This window comes from Cetorhinus maximus, chromosome 4, assembly GCF_964194155.1.
Source record: "Cetorhinus maximus chromosome 4, sCetMax3.hap1.1, whole genome shotgun sequence".
NCBI classification, from domain to species: domain Eukaryota; kingdom Metazoa; phylum Chordata; class Chondrichthyes; order Lamniformes; family Cetorhinidae; genus Cetorhinus; species Cetorhinus maximus.
The window spans coordinates 48,505,518-48,522,320 of NC_135882.1; the positions used below are offsets into that span (position 1 = coordinate 48,505,518).

Sequence of the window (16,803 nt, forward strand, 5' to 3'; positions counted from 1 at the left end):
ACAGCATATGTTGGCGTTGTGATGCCTAATAGGGTGGTAATGGCTCATAGTAAGAAACTTCTGTAAATGAGTAATAAACCTCTAAAATCCATTTCCTTGGAAAATTTCGGGTTTTATATAATTTGCCTTTTTGAGTTTCTTTTTGTGTCAACATAAAACCAAATTTATAAGTTGTAGCTTGGTGGTGCAGTGAAGTGAAATGCAACCAAGCAGCATGATGCAGGTTTAATTCACTGAGTTACTGAGCATTAAACCTTAAACTGCTTTTGTATTGATGTTCCATAGTTGATTCCTGTAGTTTGTATCTTCAGCAGTCAGCAACTAGATGAATGTAGAACTTTTACATTTTTTACCCTTCTCACATATGCACGCTGCTAATTGTGGACATTAAGTTGTGAAGTCACTATTGTGCACTGGACACTACATGGACAGCTTACTCTCCTCATGCCTGGCTCTGATACAAAAGCAGCTTACGTTGTAAGAAATCCTGGGCACAGGAACCTTCTTCATTGGGTGCAGGGGGAGGAAAAAATAATCAATGAAGAAACTCCACAGAGATATATTTGTGTGGTAATTTAGGGCCATTAAAAGTAACTTTATCAATAGAACAGTAGTAAGGCCCCACTCTCTGATATAGTCCACAAATGAGACCAGACATCCCAGCAGCAAATAAAAGTGTACAAGCCTTAAAAATTAAAGTACTCCGCTGTTAGTTTTCATCCACGATGTTCTGATATATTTTCCAATTAAGCAGTTTGTAAGACTACCTTCAAATCCGAAAATGACTGAAAGGACACATTCAGCATGTATTGCTGAGCTAAAAGATGGTAAATGCTGGCAGTGTATAGCAAGCCTATCAGTATCTGCAAAATAGTAAAGGTAGATCAATGCTTCAGGTTGCTTCTGCAGATCTAAAACTTGGAGATAAGCAGGACCTTTTACAGGGGCCTTAATATAATTAAGAGAGGACGCAACAAGGCAAAGCACAGGTATGTGTTTGGAAGCTCATCTCCTGGACAAATATGACACCGAGGTTGCAAACAATCTGGTTCAACATCAGACAGTTGCCAGGCAGAGGGATAGAGCAGCTTGATAGGGAACAAAGTTAGTCACGGGGACTGAAAAACCATGACTTTGGTCTTCCCAATGTTTACTTGGAGGAAATTTCTGTTCACCAGTACTGAACGTCAGGCAATTTAGACCCAGTGAAAGGGTTGAGAAAGGTGGTGGTGCTGTGAAGTTGGGAGTTGTCAATGCAAATGTGGAAATGGACACCATGTTTTCAGATGAACCCACTGAGGGGCAGCATGTAAATGAGAAAGAGGAAAGGTACGTGCTGAGGAATGCACTAAAGCTTGGGGCAGCTGCCACAGGTGCAATGGGAAAAGATCGCCTTCTAAGGCCTTTCAGCCATAGTACACTGAGGGGAAACAATGTAAAACCGCACGGTTGTATTCCTGACAAGAATGCATATTGCAAATGTCAAGAATATTGAAAATGTATTGAGATGCCTGAGAGTGCAACATGCTGTCTGGAGAAAAGTTGAGTTCTGCTTCACCTTCTGTAATATTTCATTTGCAATATGTTGCCCTCGGACTATATGCCTGAAAAGGAATGTATATTGTGAATATCAAGAGTATTGCAATTGTATTGAGGCACCTCAAAGTGGAACAGGTTGTATGGCTTTTGACCCAACAACAGTAAAGGAATAGCAACATAGTTCTGAGTCAGATTAGTGTGTAGGCTTAAGCTGATCAGTGGCAAGTGTTACAGATAGGGGAGACAGACTGAAGCACCCTAATTCTTCTACCCTGCTCTCTGTAATCTGTGTGATTTAATTTAAATAAGGCTGAGGTCCAAACCCCATTTGTGTGTGGTCAGTTTTTACAGAGTCACAAGCAGCAGACTTTCATGGATTTTTAAAACCAGGAGCATTATTTATTCATGAGCATTTTTTCCAGAAAGGTTTACCGCTACTTTACACACACCGCATACACACAAGGAAGATACAGTAAAAGAAAGGAATTTCACTTCTACGAATGTTAAAGCCAAACAGAATAGTTAACAGTTCACATGTTTGTAAGAGTCCAGTAATAGGGGCTTTCCACTCGGGAACTGAAGTTCGGACAAGTCCAGATAGCTAAAGACAGGATTTTGTGGAGTTTCTTTGGAATGAGAGATGCACAGCAAGCAGAGTAGACAGTCTTGATGACGCTTATAGCCAGAGAAACAGTTTCCTTTTTTTCAGGCAACTCTGGATCTTTTGGAAACAGACTTTCAAGGAGGCTTTAAAACTTTAAGCCTTCTGGCTTGATAGAAGGTGAGATGTTATAGCCAGATCCCTTCTAATGTTACTCTGCATTCTGCTGCAAAAAGCAAGCAGGGCTTATATGTTATAACCACAGTCGATGTTGTTTGCTGAGCAAGCCAAATCCAAGAAGGAAACTTGCCTTACTGATCATAACCTTTTTTTTTGCATTCTGAAAACGAGAAAAAACCTACTGATCCCAGAAGCATAGAATTCCAGTAACACTTTTGGGATTTTAAAAATTAAAAGATTTATTAACAAGAATAAAAGAAAACAAGCACATAGGATTAAAATTACAATTACACAGTTAAAATAGTCTGACAAAACCTCCCCAAAAGAACCCACTTGATCAGAACATAAAAGTAAACGCCTTCTTGGCAACACTCTCTTATAGATTTATAGCTCTAAAAGTCCAGTAATATTACCCAAGGCAAAACTGCTGTCACTTTAGTAAAGGTATACCAAATGACTTCTCACTCTCTTCCACTCTGCTTTGGAAATCAAAGAATATGCAGAAACAAGATTGCTTTCTGAAACAAAGACTTTCCTGGTTTCTGGATGGCTGCTTCAGATTTCACAACTTCTCTCAACACTGAGCTGGTCCCAGGATGCCTCCTCCACACAGCCAACACAACTCAGCACAACTCAACATATTTCTTTAAATATCCTTTTTCCCTTTCATCTTCGATTCCCTTGTCCTCAGCGTGTCTTTGAACTCCACTTTTCCAAAATATAAAATATTTCATGTTTTCCTATTGCCTCCCCTTTCAGGTCAAATACAATTTAATAACCTTCCCTTGTTTACTTATGAAAGCTTTGCAAGTTATAAAAGCCCCTTACTCCCCTTTGAAACTCAACAGTTGAAAATCTATCTATCTCTTAATGCAAATTTGTAAACCTAATCTATTTATTTATAAGCCCACTTTACCATGGCTTCTCATTACAAATGCGTGCGTCTAGCACCTTTACCTTTCATCTCTCAGTTCGCACAGACAAGCTATCTTTACCAATCCTTCACCCAGTTTAATTAATCATGGACACACACACACACACACACACACACACAGCCATCTTTACAGAATATCACCACATTCCCAAAATTTTTTTTAAAAAATCCATCCTCACATATAGTAAAAGGCTTTCAAAAATCAAAGAGTTTGGGCCATGTAATGAATGGCCATTAATACACAATGGAAAACAATTGATCGTCTATTCATGTTAATGGAGTTCCATGGTCAAAAACCCATCCACACAGTAGAGGCCCTTTGCACTTCCCTTGTTCATAATCAGTTTTGTTAGTTCTCCTTTGTTATTTGGTAGTTCTGGAAACAAAGTGAGGCCGCTTTGTCCTTTCTGCTTTGGGGTAAGTCCTGACAAAGGCAGGTGCGACATTCTACCAGGATGTGGCCTAGGCATGTGCATTGTAATCCACCTTTTAGAAGCTTCCTGAAGCTTGGCCAACTTGCAGTGCTAAACGTCAGGTAACCTGTGGGTAGCCATCTTAAAGATCAACAGTGTCCTTTTTTAAAGAGGACGTACAGGCTTTTAAAAGTTTGTGATGTCCTCATGTCTGTTCAGCATGACACAAATAACATTTGCACCACACAAGTGCCAGGCAATGACCACCTCAAACAAGAAAGAACCTAACTATCTCCCCTTGACATTCGACGACATTGCCATTGCTGAGTCCTCCACTATCACCATCCTGTGTTTACAATTGGCCAGAAACTTAACTGGACTAGCCATTGTGGCTACAGAGCAGGTCAGAGGCTGGGAAATTTGTGGCAAATAACCCACCTCCTGACTCTCAGGAGTATGAATGAATAGGCTCCATTTGCCTGAATGAGTGTAGCTCTAGCAACACTTGAGAAGACTGACACCATCCAGAACAAAGCAACCCGCTTGATCGGCACTGTATCCATCACCTTAACGATGTGCAGCATGATAGGATTAATTGATAATCTCACAGTGAAGGCACCCCTAGGTAGCAGTGATTATAATATGATGGAGTTTTACATTCAGTTTGAGGAAGAGAAGAGTGGATCCAAGATTAGTATTTTAAACTTAAAAGGGAATGAAAGCAGAGCTACCTAAAGTGAACTGGCAAATGAGGTTAAGGAATAAGTCAATAGACATGCAGCGGCAGACATTTAAAGGTATATTTCAGATTACACAGAATAGATACATTCCAATGAAAGAAATAAGTTCCAAGGAAGGACCCACTGTCCATGATTAACTAAAAAAGTTAAAGACAGTATCAAACTTAAAGAAAAAGCATATAATTGCGTAAAGACAGGTGACAAGTCAGACGATTGGGCAGAATATAAAGAACAGCAAAGAATGACAAAGATTACTAAGGAGGGATAAATTAGAGTACAAGAGAAAGCTAGCTAGAAATATAAAGAAGGATAGTAATAGTTTCTATAGATACTTAAATAAGAAAGGAGTTAACAAACTGAGCGTTGAATCTATAGCAAGTGAGCCTACGGAATTAATAATGCAAAATAAAGAGATGGCGGATGAATTGAACAGGTATTGTGCATTGGCATTCACTATAGAGGGTGCAAGTGACATCCTAGAAATAGCTGTAAATCAGCAATTGGAAGGGAGGAAGGAACTCTGGAAAATTACAGTCACCAGGGACGTGGTGCTGAGCAAATTGTTGGAGCTGCAGGCTAACAAAACCCCTGGTCCTGATGGACTTCATCCTAGGGTCTTAAAAGAAGTGGCTAGTGAGATAGTTGATGGGTTGGTTTTAATTTTCCAAAACTCCCTGGATTCAGGAAAGATGCCATTAGATTGGGAAATAGCAAATGTAACTCCTTTATTCAAAAAGGGAGGGAGACAGGAAGCAGGAAACTAGGAACCAGTTAGCTTAACGTCTGTCATAGGGAAAATGTAAAGATGTTATGGCAAGGCGCTTAGAAAAATTCAAGTCAATCAGGCAGAGTCAACATGGCTTCGTAAAGGAAAAATCATGTTTGACCAATTTATTGGAGTTCTTTGAAGGAATCATATGCTGTGGATAAAGGAGTGGATGCACTTAGATTTCCAGAAGGCATTTGATAAGGTGCCACATCAAAGGTTATTGTAGAAAATAAATGCCCATGGTGTAGGTATTTGCATGGATAGAAGATTGGCTAGCTAACATGAAACAGGGTAGCCATTAATGGGTCTTTTTCTGGTTGACAGGATGTAACGAGTGGTGTGCCACTGGGATCAGTTCTGGGGCTTCAACTTTTTATAATCTATATAAATGATTTGAATGAAGGGACAGAACGTATGGTTGCTAAATTTGCTGATGATACAAAGATAGGTAGGAAAGTAAATTGTGAAGAGGACTTAGGCTACAAGGAGACATAAATAGGTTAAGTGAGTAGGCAAAGGTCTGGTAAATGGAGTATATTGTGGGAAAATGTGAAAATTTCCATTTTGGCAGGAAGAATAAAAAAGAAACATATTGTCTAAATGGTGAGAGATTTCACAGCTCTGAGAATCAGGGATCTGGGTGTCCTAGTGCATGAATCACAAAAGGCTCATATGCAGGTACAGCAGGTAATTAGGAAAGCCTGTAGAATGTCATTGTTTATTGTGAGGGAATTGAATGTAAAAGTAGGGAGGTTATGCTTCAGTTGTACAGAACACTGGTGAGACTAGATCTGGAGTACTGTGTACAGTATTGGTCACCTTATTTAAGGAAGGATGTAAATACTTTAGAAGCAGTTCAGAGAAGGTTTACTGGACTAATACCAGGAATGGGCAGATTGTCTTATCACGAAAGATTGGACAGGCTAGACTTGTATCGGCTGGAGCTTAGAAGAGTAAGAGGCGACTTGATTGAAAATTATATGATCCTGAGAGGTCTTGACAGGGTGGATGTGGAGAGGATGTTTCCTCCTCTGGGAGAATCTAGAACTAGGGGTCACTGTTTAAAAATAAGGGGTCATCAACTTAAGACAAAGTTGAGAAGAAATGTTTTTCTCTCAGATGGTCATGAGCCTTTGGAACTCCCTTCCTCAAAAGGCTGTGGAAGCAGAGCCTTTGAATGTTTTCAAGGCAGAGGTAGATAGATTCTTGATAAACAAGGGGGTGAAAGGATATCTGGGGTAGGCAGGAGGTTATAGTCAGATCAGCCGTGACCTTATTGAATAGCAGAGCAAGCTCGAAGGGCAGAGTGGCCTACTCCTGCTCCTAACTCGTATGTTCGTATTAAATATTCGCTCCCTCCGCCACTAGAGTACAGTGGCAGCAGTGTGTATCGTCTGTAAGATGCATTGAAGGAGCCTCAGTGAGTTCCTGCAACAGCACCTTCCACACCCATGACCTTTACTTAAGAACATAAGAACTAGGAACAGGAGTAGGCAATTCAGCCCCTCGAGCCTGCCCCACCATTCAATATGATCAAGGCTGACCTCATTTCAGCCTCAACTCCAATTTCCTGCCCTCTCCCCATAACCTTTCAACCAGTTACCAATTAAAAACCTGTCTATCTCCTCCTCAAATTTATTCAGTGTCCCGGCATCTACTGCACTCTGAGGTAGTGAATTCCACAGATTCACGACCCTTTGAGAAAAGTAATTCCTCCTCATCTCTGATTTAAATCTCCCACCCCTTAGCCTAAAACTATGGCCTCTCGTTCTAGAATGCCCCACAAGGGGAAACATCCACTCCACGTCTACTTTGTCTATCCCCTTTAGCATCTTACATACCTCAATTAGATCTCCTCTCATCCTTCTAAACTCTAGTGAGTATAGGCCTAAACTGCTCAATCTCTCCACATAAGACAAGCCCCGCATCTCTGGAATCAATCAACCTCCTCTGAACCGCCTCCAATGCAACTACATCCTTCCTCAAGTAAGGGGACCAAAACTGTTCACAGTACTCCAGGTGCGGTCTCACCAATGCCAAAGAAGGGCAAAAGCAGCAGATGCATGGGACCACCACCACCTGCAGGTTCCTCTCCAAGCCATACACCATCCTGACTTGGAACTATATTGCTGTTCCTTCACTGTGGCTGAATCAATGTCCTGGAACTCCCTTCCTACCTACACCTGATGGACTTCAGCGGTTTAAGAAGGTGGCTCACCACCACTTCCTCAAGGAGAGTTAGGATGAAACAGCAAATGCTGGCCTTGCCAGGAATGCTCACACCCCCTGAAAGGATAAAGATAAAAGCTGCCCCTGCTACCAGTGTCAGCTCAAGCTCACTTGTGAGGTGTGAATCACCAGGTGAAAACACAGCTGTCAAATTGGAGCCACTGTCTAATTGGGATATTTGCACAAACCCAAAGTATATACAACTCCCAGAAAAAATGCGTAGAGAGGGAAAGAAAGCTAGAGAGAGAAAAAGAACTGTTGCCAAACAGATTCTTAAGCAATTCTCAAACTTAGAATTAACTGGATAAAACAAGAAAAGCAGCCACCTCTGTTCAAAAGGTGACCATCTCTATCTGCATAAACACTGACCAAAATGGATAGCAAGGATTAATTCAATCCAGCATCGATGCATTAAAGATAACCATGTCACTCTGGTGATCCAAACTTGGTGCTGAGAAGGCTAAATTAGAAATGTACTACTATCCAAATTGTCGGGGCATGTAAAACAGGGCCATTTATTGACCTCAGCTGTTAATGCAAAAAACATTCTCTGAGTTGTCTCTAAGTTCCTTTAACAATAATCATCATTAATGTCATGCTGTACACTGATTTAAGATGTGATCTTTAGAAAGTCTACCTTACCATCAATGAATCCAAAACATTTGAGGAATTAGTGTTATAACTGTTAAATCTGCTAATGTAATGCTTGTGAACATTCTTCCTGTGCAAAATGCGTTCAAAATTAGTGGTGTGGCAATTAACCAATGCCCCTTGAATAGTTTGAGGGGTTTACATCCATGAAACAAAGACAAATTATTGGAGGATCTCTAACAAAAGCACTTTATGGTTTTAGATAGCTTTTTTGTTCATAGCTTTTTTGACTGCAAACTATACTACAAACCCGAGCAGTACTGTTATGGCCAGAAAGAAGAAACATTATTCTGTGCTTTGGAAAGAACTTTAAATTGAGATCTAATGCATCCTGTGTCCCTAAGATGGAGCCACAAACTAACACAGTCCTTTCATCTAAACCTTAAGACAGAAGTTATAAGATTTACAGCCACCTTACACGAGGACTGTCAAGTATGACTAGACACAAAAAAAAAGATTTTTGGCCTCACAGCTCTGGTCCAATCACATCTAGTAGGAGACAAGAGAGCTTGATTTCCTTGGATGGAGTGAGCACTGATCCCAAAGGAATGTTTCCTGCTCTGAATAGCCTTCGTCTCTTATAGCTTTATAACAATCGGCTCTGGGGGCCTCCTTTCTGAGTATACTGGTGCGGCAATTTCTCCTGTGTTGGGCGTAAAACTCTGCAAAACAGCCAGATGCATTTCAGTTTCAAAGGGCTTTGGTACAAAATAAAAGAAAGGAATTAATTGTTTTTTTTATCAGCTGTTGTCAAAATTCTTACACAATGATCTATGTACTTATACCAAGTTAACTTGTTCCTTTTAGGCAATTAGTCAGTACTTACCCAGAGGTGACCTACGCCTGAGGCCTGCTATATACGAAATGATCTTGTATGAGTTCTTGGAGAGTGATTACGAGGTACGGTGGTTTTTAATTCCTATGACGGTGCTGGTTCAGTAACTGAAGCGATTGAGCATTTAATTGCCAATTCCTGAGGTTATTTTAAGTCCCTGACTCGACTCACTCTCAATTGGGTTGGGTATATTTTGTCAGACTGTAGTTGTTCAGCAGTTTGGGATATGACAGTCCACATAGCAGCTTGTTACAGCACTCCATAGCCCCATAACAGGTACAAATGCATTCGATTTTTAAAATAATACCTAGGGCAATGTGATTATTATCTGTGAGGGGTGAATAGAGGCATACATGAATTATAAGTGACAGAACGTATGATCAGAGCTTTGTTTATGTGATGAGGGATGATTTGAGCCATACGTGTGTTATAAGTAACATGGAGATGCAATCAGGGCTATATTTGTGGTATATGTGACAAGGAGGTGTTAGAACCCTATCACTCAAGACTGAATTTTTCTTTTACAAAATGGAAGGATATGGCATGATCTGGACATTTGGATACTAACCTGGGATTTTTTTTTAATGGAAGGTCATAAGTTCACCTTGGAACTGTTAGCCATCAGGTCTCTTCCGAGAAATCACCTGAGTAAGATCTGGTTGTTTTGTTTTGAACTGCAAGCACTTTAATTGATGGGGAGAAAAAACTGAAAAGGCTGGTAACTTGCTGCCAATCACGTGGGTGAAAGGAAAAAAACTTAACTTGTGTTCCTGCTGGTTTTGAAGGCAATTTTGTTGGAGAACAAGTTGAGGAAGGAAGGCTACCTTAGCTGGTTCCTTCTCTCTAACTTTACCTAAAATTGTGTGTGGCTATCAACCTGTAACCAGAGAACCCTCATCTGAGTGTAACTAGTCTGCATTTGGACCTGCAAAGCTGAGACCAGTTGGTGAGAACTTCCAGACACCCACCAGGACCAGCGACCCGTCTTCACATGAGGGATCTCCAGGTTGACAGCATCAAGTCTCTGCAGACTTTATCCTTTATTTTATAACATCCATCCTCCAAAACCCTTCTCTGCAGAGATACTCTATCTGTTTGTCCTTTGTCTCTGTGGGCTGAATTTTCTGGCAGGCGGGGGCGAAGCGGGCGGGGGTGGGTGCGTACCCAATCGCCACCCGCGATCGGGTCCACGCCTCCATTTTACACAGGCAGGCCAATTAAGGCCCACCCAGCGTGAATCACGACTCCCTAGAACAGCAGGAGTGGGCAGGCGACGGTGGGTCTACAAAGACCACCGGGTCCAATGCTGACTCGGCGGCCTGTTTTTAAAAAGTTGCTGCAGCCTTTCAAAGGCTGCAAATTATGGCCAGTGGAAGGGCTTCCCAGAGCGCTGCTGGTGAGCAGGCCAGACAGGAGGGTAGGGCAGGGGGGCACTGTGCCCCTCGTTTTCCCGATGATTGCCTTGCTGCCCTCCTCGAGGAGGTGTCAGCACGGCGGGAGGTCCTGGGATCCCAGGGCAGGAGAAGGAGGCCCCCCCACATGACTAAACGTGCCTTGGAGGAGGTGGCAGAGATGGTGAGCTCCCGCGACGTGGGGCAGTGCACCTGGATCCAGTGTCGCAAGCGCTTCAATGACCTGTTGCGCTCAGGAAGGGTGAGTACCATGTTGGTATTGGTCACTTAACCCAGCAGGTAGGCTTTCCCCCGGCGTCTCCCCACCCCCACTCTTTCCTCCCCCCCCCACCTTCCCCCCGACTAAGTCTGAATGTAGTGACTGCATTGAATCATTGACGGCAAGCGTCCTTCGCTGAGTGGGCCAGCAGATATTGCCCATGCCAAGGTCACCCTGAGAGGGTGGTGAAGAGATGGGTTCTGTCCCCGCAGCAAGTGGTACAGTGAGACCCACATTACTGTTTTGGGGGCAACCTGGAGGAGCTGCACCTAGCCGCAGAGCTGGAACTCCAGGACATGTCAAAGTCAGGATGATGACATGCTGGGAGGAGAGCTTCATGGTAGTGTGGCACCGATCGATCTGCTGTCCTCTGCGCTCCATGTGCTTGCGCCTCCTTGCTATGGAAGGTTAGACCGTGTGGTGCTTAATGTAGGCAGCATTTGGCCAATGGTGGGAGGGCGGAGTGGGGATAGGCCTAGCATCTTTGTGTGAGTGTTCGGCAGCAGTGTGGTGAGGAGGCACTGGAGCCCTCCAATGTCCCACTCTGGTTGGGGTGGGCGGTCCACGAAGAGAATGCAGGTACAAATAGCTCTAATCAATGCTCTTCTCTCCTTTTCAGGAGAAGAATGCACATAATGCCGCCGAGCAGGTGAGAACTGGCGGAGGGCCGGCCTGGTTGGCGATTCTCCGCTGCTTTGAGCAAGAGGCCCTTGATCTGGAGAGGCGCCATCTACCCAGGTCCACTGGCGTCGGTGAGGCTGGGGTGCCACAGGCAGGTATGTTTGCCCAGCAGTGAGGTCATCATTGTTCTCCCAACAGTCATGGCAGTGCTGAATGTTCAGTGATTGAAGTTTGCAACATAGCTTGACCATGGCCATGGAAGAATGAGCGCATAATGATCCGGGGGACAGGGATGCACTTTGACATTGTCTCCACGTTAACTGATTCAATGTCCTTGTTCTTCTTTTCAGCACCAGCGGAGCAGGGCCGGGAGGAGGAGCAACAGGGGTCCCCTCTCATACCTGAGGGCCCTGAAGTCTCACCAGCGTCACACCATCTCTGCCAGGCAGGCACCAGCGCAGATACTAGCACCTCGGTGGGAATTAAAGCATCGGCTAGTGTACCGGGGCACAGTGGAAGGGCACTTCACAGTCGCTGAAGGAGCTGGCAGAGACAGAGTGCCCATGACGCCAGCAGTCGAAGGACTGCAGGGGACCAGACACATGCTCAGTTGGGCTTGCTGATGTGCCTCTGGAGTCGTCCGCAATGCAGCAAACGCAGGAACTGCGGCTGGATGTGCAGGAGCATCTGGTAGAGATACATGAGGCAATGCTTGGCTTGGTGTCCGTGGTGGAGAAGTCTACACGGACTATCACTGAAGCAATGAGCCTCATGTCCGAGCGCCATGCGTCCTCCATGGAGAGAGTGGCGAGTCTCGTGGAGAGGCTCCTCCAGGAGACCCATCAGGGCTTCCTGGGGATGCGCTTGGACCTGCAAGCCCTCACATCGGCATTGACCTCAGCTGGTCAGTGCCAGTGTGGGAGATGGCCTGGGCACCAAGTTTCCCAGCTCGGTGCCCATCCATCTATGGCGAGCAGGGAGGTCCGAAGCAACCTAACGTTGGTGCAGCAGCTGCCTGTCATCTCTGCGAGCTCCTTTCAGGGCGCTCCGGATGAGGGTGGTGGCTCCTCCGCCCCTCTCCCAATGGCCGTAGCATCCGATGAGGCTGTGACGACTGGGGAGATGCCAGCTGTGGAACTGGCAGCTCCCTCCCAGGCGGGGTCAGCACAGGTTCCACGGGCCAGAGGACGACTGCCAAGGTCATCGAGGCCAACAGGACAGTAGAGTCAGCAGGCTGTCTCAGATGCTAGTCCCAGCGAGGGTTCAGCACCAAGACGTAGCACCCGAAAACGTAAACATAAGGCACCTTAGGCACACCACGGGTTTTAACTGGTGCTTTTGTGTTGGCCCGCAATGAGATTTTTATGAGTTGGTGTGATTTTTAATACCTTTTTTATTTTGTTTCATTAAGTTTCTTTGTTTGCAAAAATAAATTCAGAAATGTCACCATGGCTGAGGTTGCCTCTTTTGTTCTGCAGGTGGATGGTTTCCAATAATGTAATGTGTGCTTTGTGGGACAGTCAGCTTTATTAACAAGGACCTTAGTTAATGTTCCAAACCAGGCAAATTATGCACTTGTGTCTCGAATATGGAGCCTACAGCCCAGGCTTGTCCTGGAGGCCCATATGTGGTTTGCTAGCTGAAGGTTCGTTGGATTAAAGCCTCCCGGTTGTCCCTCCTCGCTGGAGTATGCCCGGGTCAGCATGTACCCCCTCAGCATTTCCCTGTCCGTGGTCATCCTCAGACTCACTGCTGGATTCATTGTGTGCATCTGCAGCCAATGCGTCACGTCTTCGTTGTCCACAGCGTCCCCCTTTCCAACGCAAGATTGTGGAGAACGCAGCATGCAACCACTATCAGCGACACGTGATCTGGGGGGTACTGGAGTGCGCCCCCTGAGTAGCCCAGGCATCGGAAGCACATCTTGAGAAGACCAATGGCTCTCTTCACCACAGCCCTTGTGGAGGTGTGGCTCCTATTGTACCACTGCCCAGATTCTGTTCTTGGACCGCGGAGAGGCGTCATGAGCCACTGAAGAGCCCCGGCACCTCCTTTTTCACCTCCAGATTCAACTACTGTAATGCTTGCCTGAATATGTCTAAGGATATAGGCGTCATGGGAGCTGCCTGGGTACCTTGCACAGACGTGAAGAACCAGCATCCTGTGATCACACACTATCTGCACGTTCATGGAGTGGAAGCCCTTCCTGTTGACGAAGGCACCGGGCTCACCTGCTGGCGCCTCGATGGCCACATGTGTGCAGAGAATTGCACCCTGGATGCGGGGGAAGCCAGCAATGGCCGCAAAGCCTCTGACTCGCTGTGTCTGTCCTGCCTGGTCCCAACGGTAGTGGATGAAGGTCAATGCACGCCTGAACAGAGCATCTGTAACCTGCTTGACACAGGTGTGGACAGCTGATCGGGAGACACCATAAGATCACCTACCGAGCCCTGGAAGGAGCCAGAGGCATAGAAGTTGAGGGCAGCTGTGACCTTCATAGCCACTGGCATGTCCACCTACACAGTTAGCGGAGATCTCAGGGCCAATCATCTGACAGATATAGTTGACTGTCTCCCTTGAGAGGTAGAGCCTCCTTTGGCACTGCACCTCAGATATGTTGAGGTAGCTGCTTCACCGCCTGGCAGCAGGATAGTGGTGTCTTCTGCAGCCCCTTCCGCCTTGGACTATCTCTTGGCCCTGCACTCCTTGTGCCTGCGACTGACCTCCCAAAGGTGGCTCCTCTGGAGGCTGAATGCACTCCTGGCCTCCTGCCCCTTCTAGTCCTCCCTTCCTCCTCAAAGGAGGCGCCTCCAGTGGAGAGTTCAGCTCCCATTCCCAGGCTAAGGGAAAGCTTCCTGAAACATGTAGGCCCAAAAAAGATTCCTCACTGCAGAGTGCTGACCTGAAGGTTGTGAGTCTAGACCAAGCAACTGGTATGTGTTTTGAAGTATTGCAGATCAAGCAAGTTTCAGAAATTTTGAAACATCAATATTAGACAGAGCACACTCGCCACCCCACTGAGCCCTCTTATCCCACCCGTGGATGAGGTTTATACAAATGTGTCCTACCTGCCTGCCCATTACGCCCATGCGCCGATCCAAAGATTGCACGGGCGCCGAAAAGTCACGGTCAATTGGAGCGTCAAGGGCCTTAAATGGCCCGTTAATTAATGGCGGGAGAGCATCGCGTGCCTGTCTAACGAAATATCGCAATGGCGTGCGGTGAGGTTGGGGCACTTGACCAACATCACCGCGCGTCCTTTTACACATGTGCGTGCGGGGCCAGCCCCTGCACGCCAACGGGAAAATTCTGTCCTGTGTGTGTGTGCGTGCGCACGCAAGAGAATTCTTTAGGAAGAGATAGAAAGTTATACTTCCCGATTACAATTGTCTGTTAACTAGTACTTGAAACTTGTTAAAAGAAGTTTTGTTTTAAAATAAATTAATCATTGAGTTTTTTGAAAGAAGTCTCTCCTGGGTACTAGAAGTATTAAGTACACAACTGGCCATTTAAACTAATGGTACGGCCTGTGGAGTAGTGGAGCTTGATAATTTGCACACTCCTCCCAACCCGGTCATAACAGAGAAGTGAGCAAGGCATTATTATTAGAACTTGCATTTATATAGCGCCTTTAATGTAGAAAAGCTTCCCACAGTGTCTCACGAAGGTGTAATCAGAGAAAAATGGGTATTGAGTGAAAGAGGGCAATACTAGGATGGGGTGACTAAAAGCTTGATCAAAAAGGTGTGTGTTGAAGAATTGGAGTGGTTTAGGGAGAGAATTGCACATCACAGGGCACAGGCGGCTGAAGTACAGTCAAAAGGAAAGGGTATGCATGAGAGGCCAGGATTAGAGGAATGGAGAGTTCAGGGGGGATTGTAGAGCTGGAGGAACACATAGAGATAGGATGGTGCAAGGCCATTTAAACACAAGGATAAGAATTTTAAAACTGAAAGTGTTGGAGTAATTGGAGCTAATTAATGTCAGAAAATGTAGAGGTGATGGCTGAGCAGCTTTGGTGTGGGATAGGAGCCGGACAGCAGAGTTTTTAATAAGTTAAAGTTAGTGTGTGGTGGGGGAGAAGCTATTCAGGCAAGCATTACAGTAGTTGAATCTGGAGGTGAAAAAGGCCTGGATGAGGATATCAGTAGCCAATATGCGAAGGCAGAGGTGAATGCAGCTGATGTTATGGAGGTGGAAGCAGACAGTCTTTGTGATGAAGAGGATATGGGGACAGAAGCTCAACTCTGGGTCAAATAGGCTGCCAAGGTTGAAAATAATTCACCTGAAACGGTGGCTGGAGAGGGGGATGGGGTATGTGACAAGGATACAGGGTTGTTGATGGGAATTGAAGATGATGGCTTCATTCTTCCTATCTGTAGCCACAAAATTGAAGCTCAGGCAAAAATGGATGTCAGACAAGAAGCCTGACAGCATAGAGACAATGGAGCAATTGAGAGAGGTTCTATGGAAACATAACCGGGTATCATCAGCATACATTTAAAACTTGACATTGTATTCTTGGTTGATGCAATCAAGGAAAAATATGTAGATGAGGAAGGGGCCAAGGATATATCTTTGGGGAACTCCAGAGCTGTTGGTGTGGTGGCAGAAAGAGATGCCATTACAATGTGTATTATATGTGACCAGTTAAAACTACTTGTGCACTACTGATGGAAACTCTTAGAGACAAGACATGAAGATGAATAATTTGGAGGGAAGATGGGCTCGTGTAAGAATACTGCTGTTTGACATTTTTAAAGCACCTAAATTGTAACCACTTAAATATGTTTTCTCAATTGTGCTTCATTTAAAATTGGTGTAGGAATACTTTATGCATGACTGAAAATTGCTTTTGCAAGATGAAAAATTGTATAGGGGAATAGTAGGTATATTTCTGGGTGGTTTTCTGTTCACTACGAAATATTTGGTATGTGTAAAATTGCCATGGAACATTCACATCAAACTCATATATGCTTAAAATGATGGCTAACAGGTGGGATTGTATTAATACAAAGGTCAATTATTTGTAACACTATTAAGAACAAAAAAATCTTTTATGATTATCAACATGCCTCAAAACACTTCGCAACTAATGAAATACTTTTGAAGTGTAGTCGCTGCTGTAACATAGGAGACTTAGCAGCCAGTTTGCACATAGCAAGGTTCCCCAAATATCAATAAGTTAAATAACCAGATAATCTTGTGATTGTTAGTTGTGGGATAAATACTTACCAGGACACTAGGGAGAACTCCTCTGTTCTTCAAATAGCACTGTGCAATTTTTACATTTTCATGAGAGGGCAAGCATTTTAGCTTTACGTCTCATCTGACCAATGGCACCTCCAACTGTGTAGCACCCCCTTAGGAAATCTGCCAACCGAGATTGTGCTCAAACTGTTGGAAAGGAACTGGAATCCACAACATTTTGACTTTGGCTCGAGTGTTACCACTGAACCATGAGTGGCACCTGTCATTTTACCGGTGTACTAGGAGATATTGGGCTAATCTATTCCTTTAAAAACTACTGAAGTACTTTGTTTTCCCGATGACGATGATCTATATGCCTTCATCTCACTCATTTAGAAGAGTGTCTCACTGGATTAACAGGCACTGTTCC

At 44.6% G+C, this 16,803-nt stretch overlaps 1 protein-coding gene across 2 annotated transcripts in view; it reads left to right on the forward strand.

The window, feature by feature from the left end:
- Positions 1–16,803, forward strand: part of vps41 (VPS41 subunit of HOPS complex) — a 256,233-nt gene that overhangs the window by 187,926 nt on the left and 51,504 nt on the right. For both annotated transcript variants that reach the window (XR_013576374.1, XM_078540140.1), the window contains exon 17: positions 8,864–8,956. Coding sequence is in view for 1 of the 2 variants with exons in the window: in XM_078540140.1 (XP_078396266.1) it covers positions 8,864–8,956 (93 nt within the window). In the remaining variant the exon portion in view is untranslated. The remainder of the gene's footprint in view (positions 1–8,863; positions 8,957–16,803) is intronic.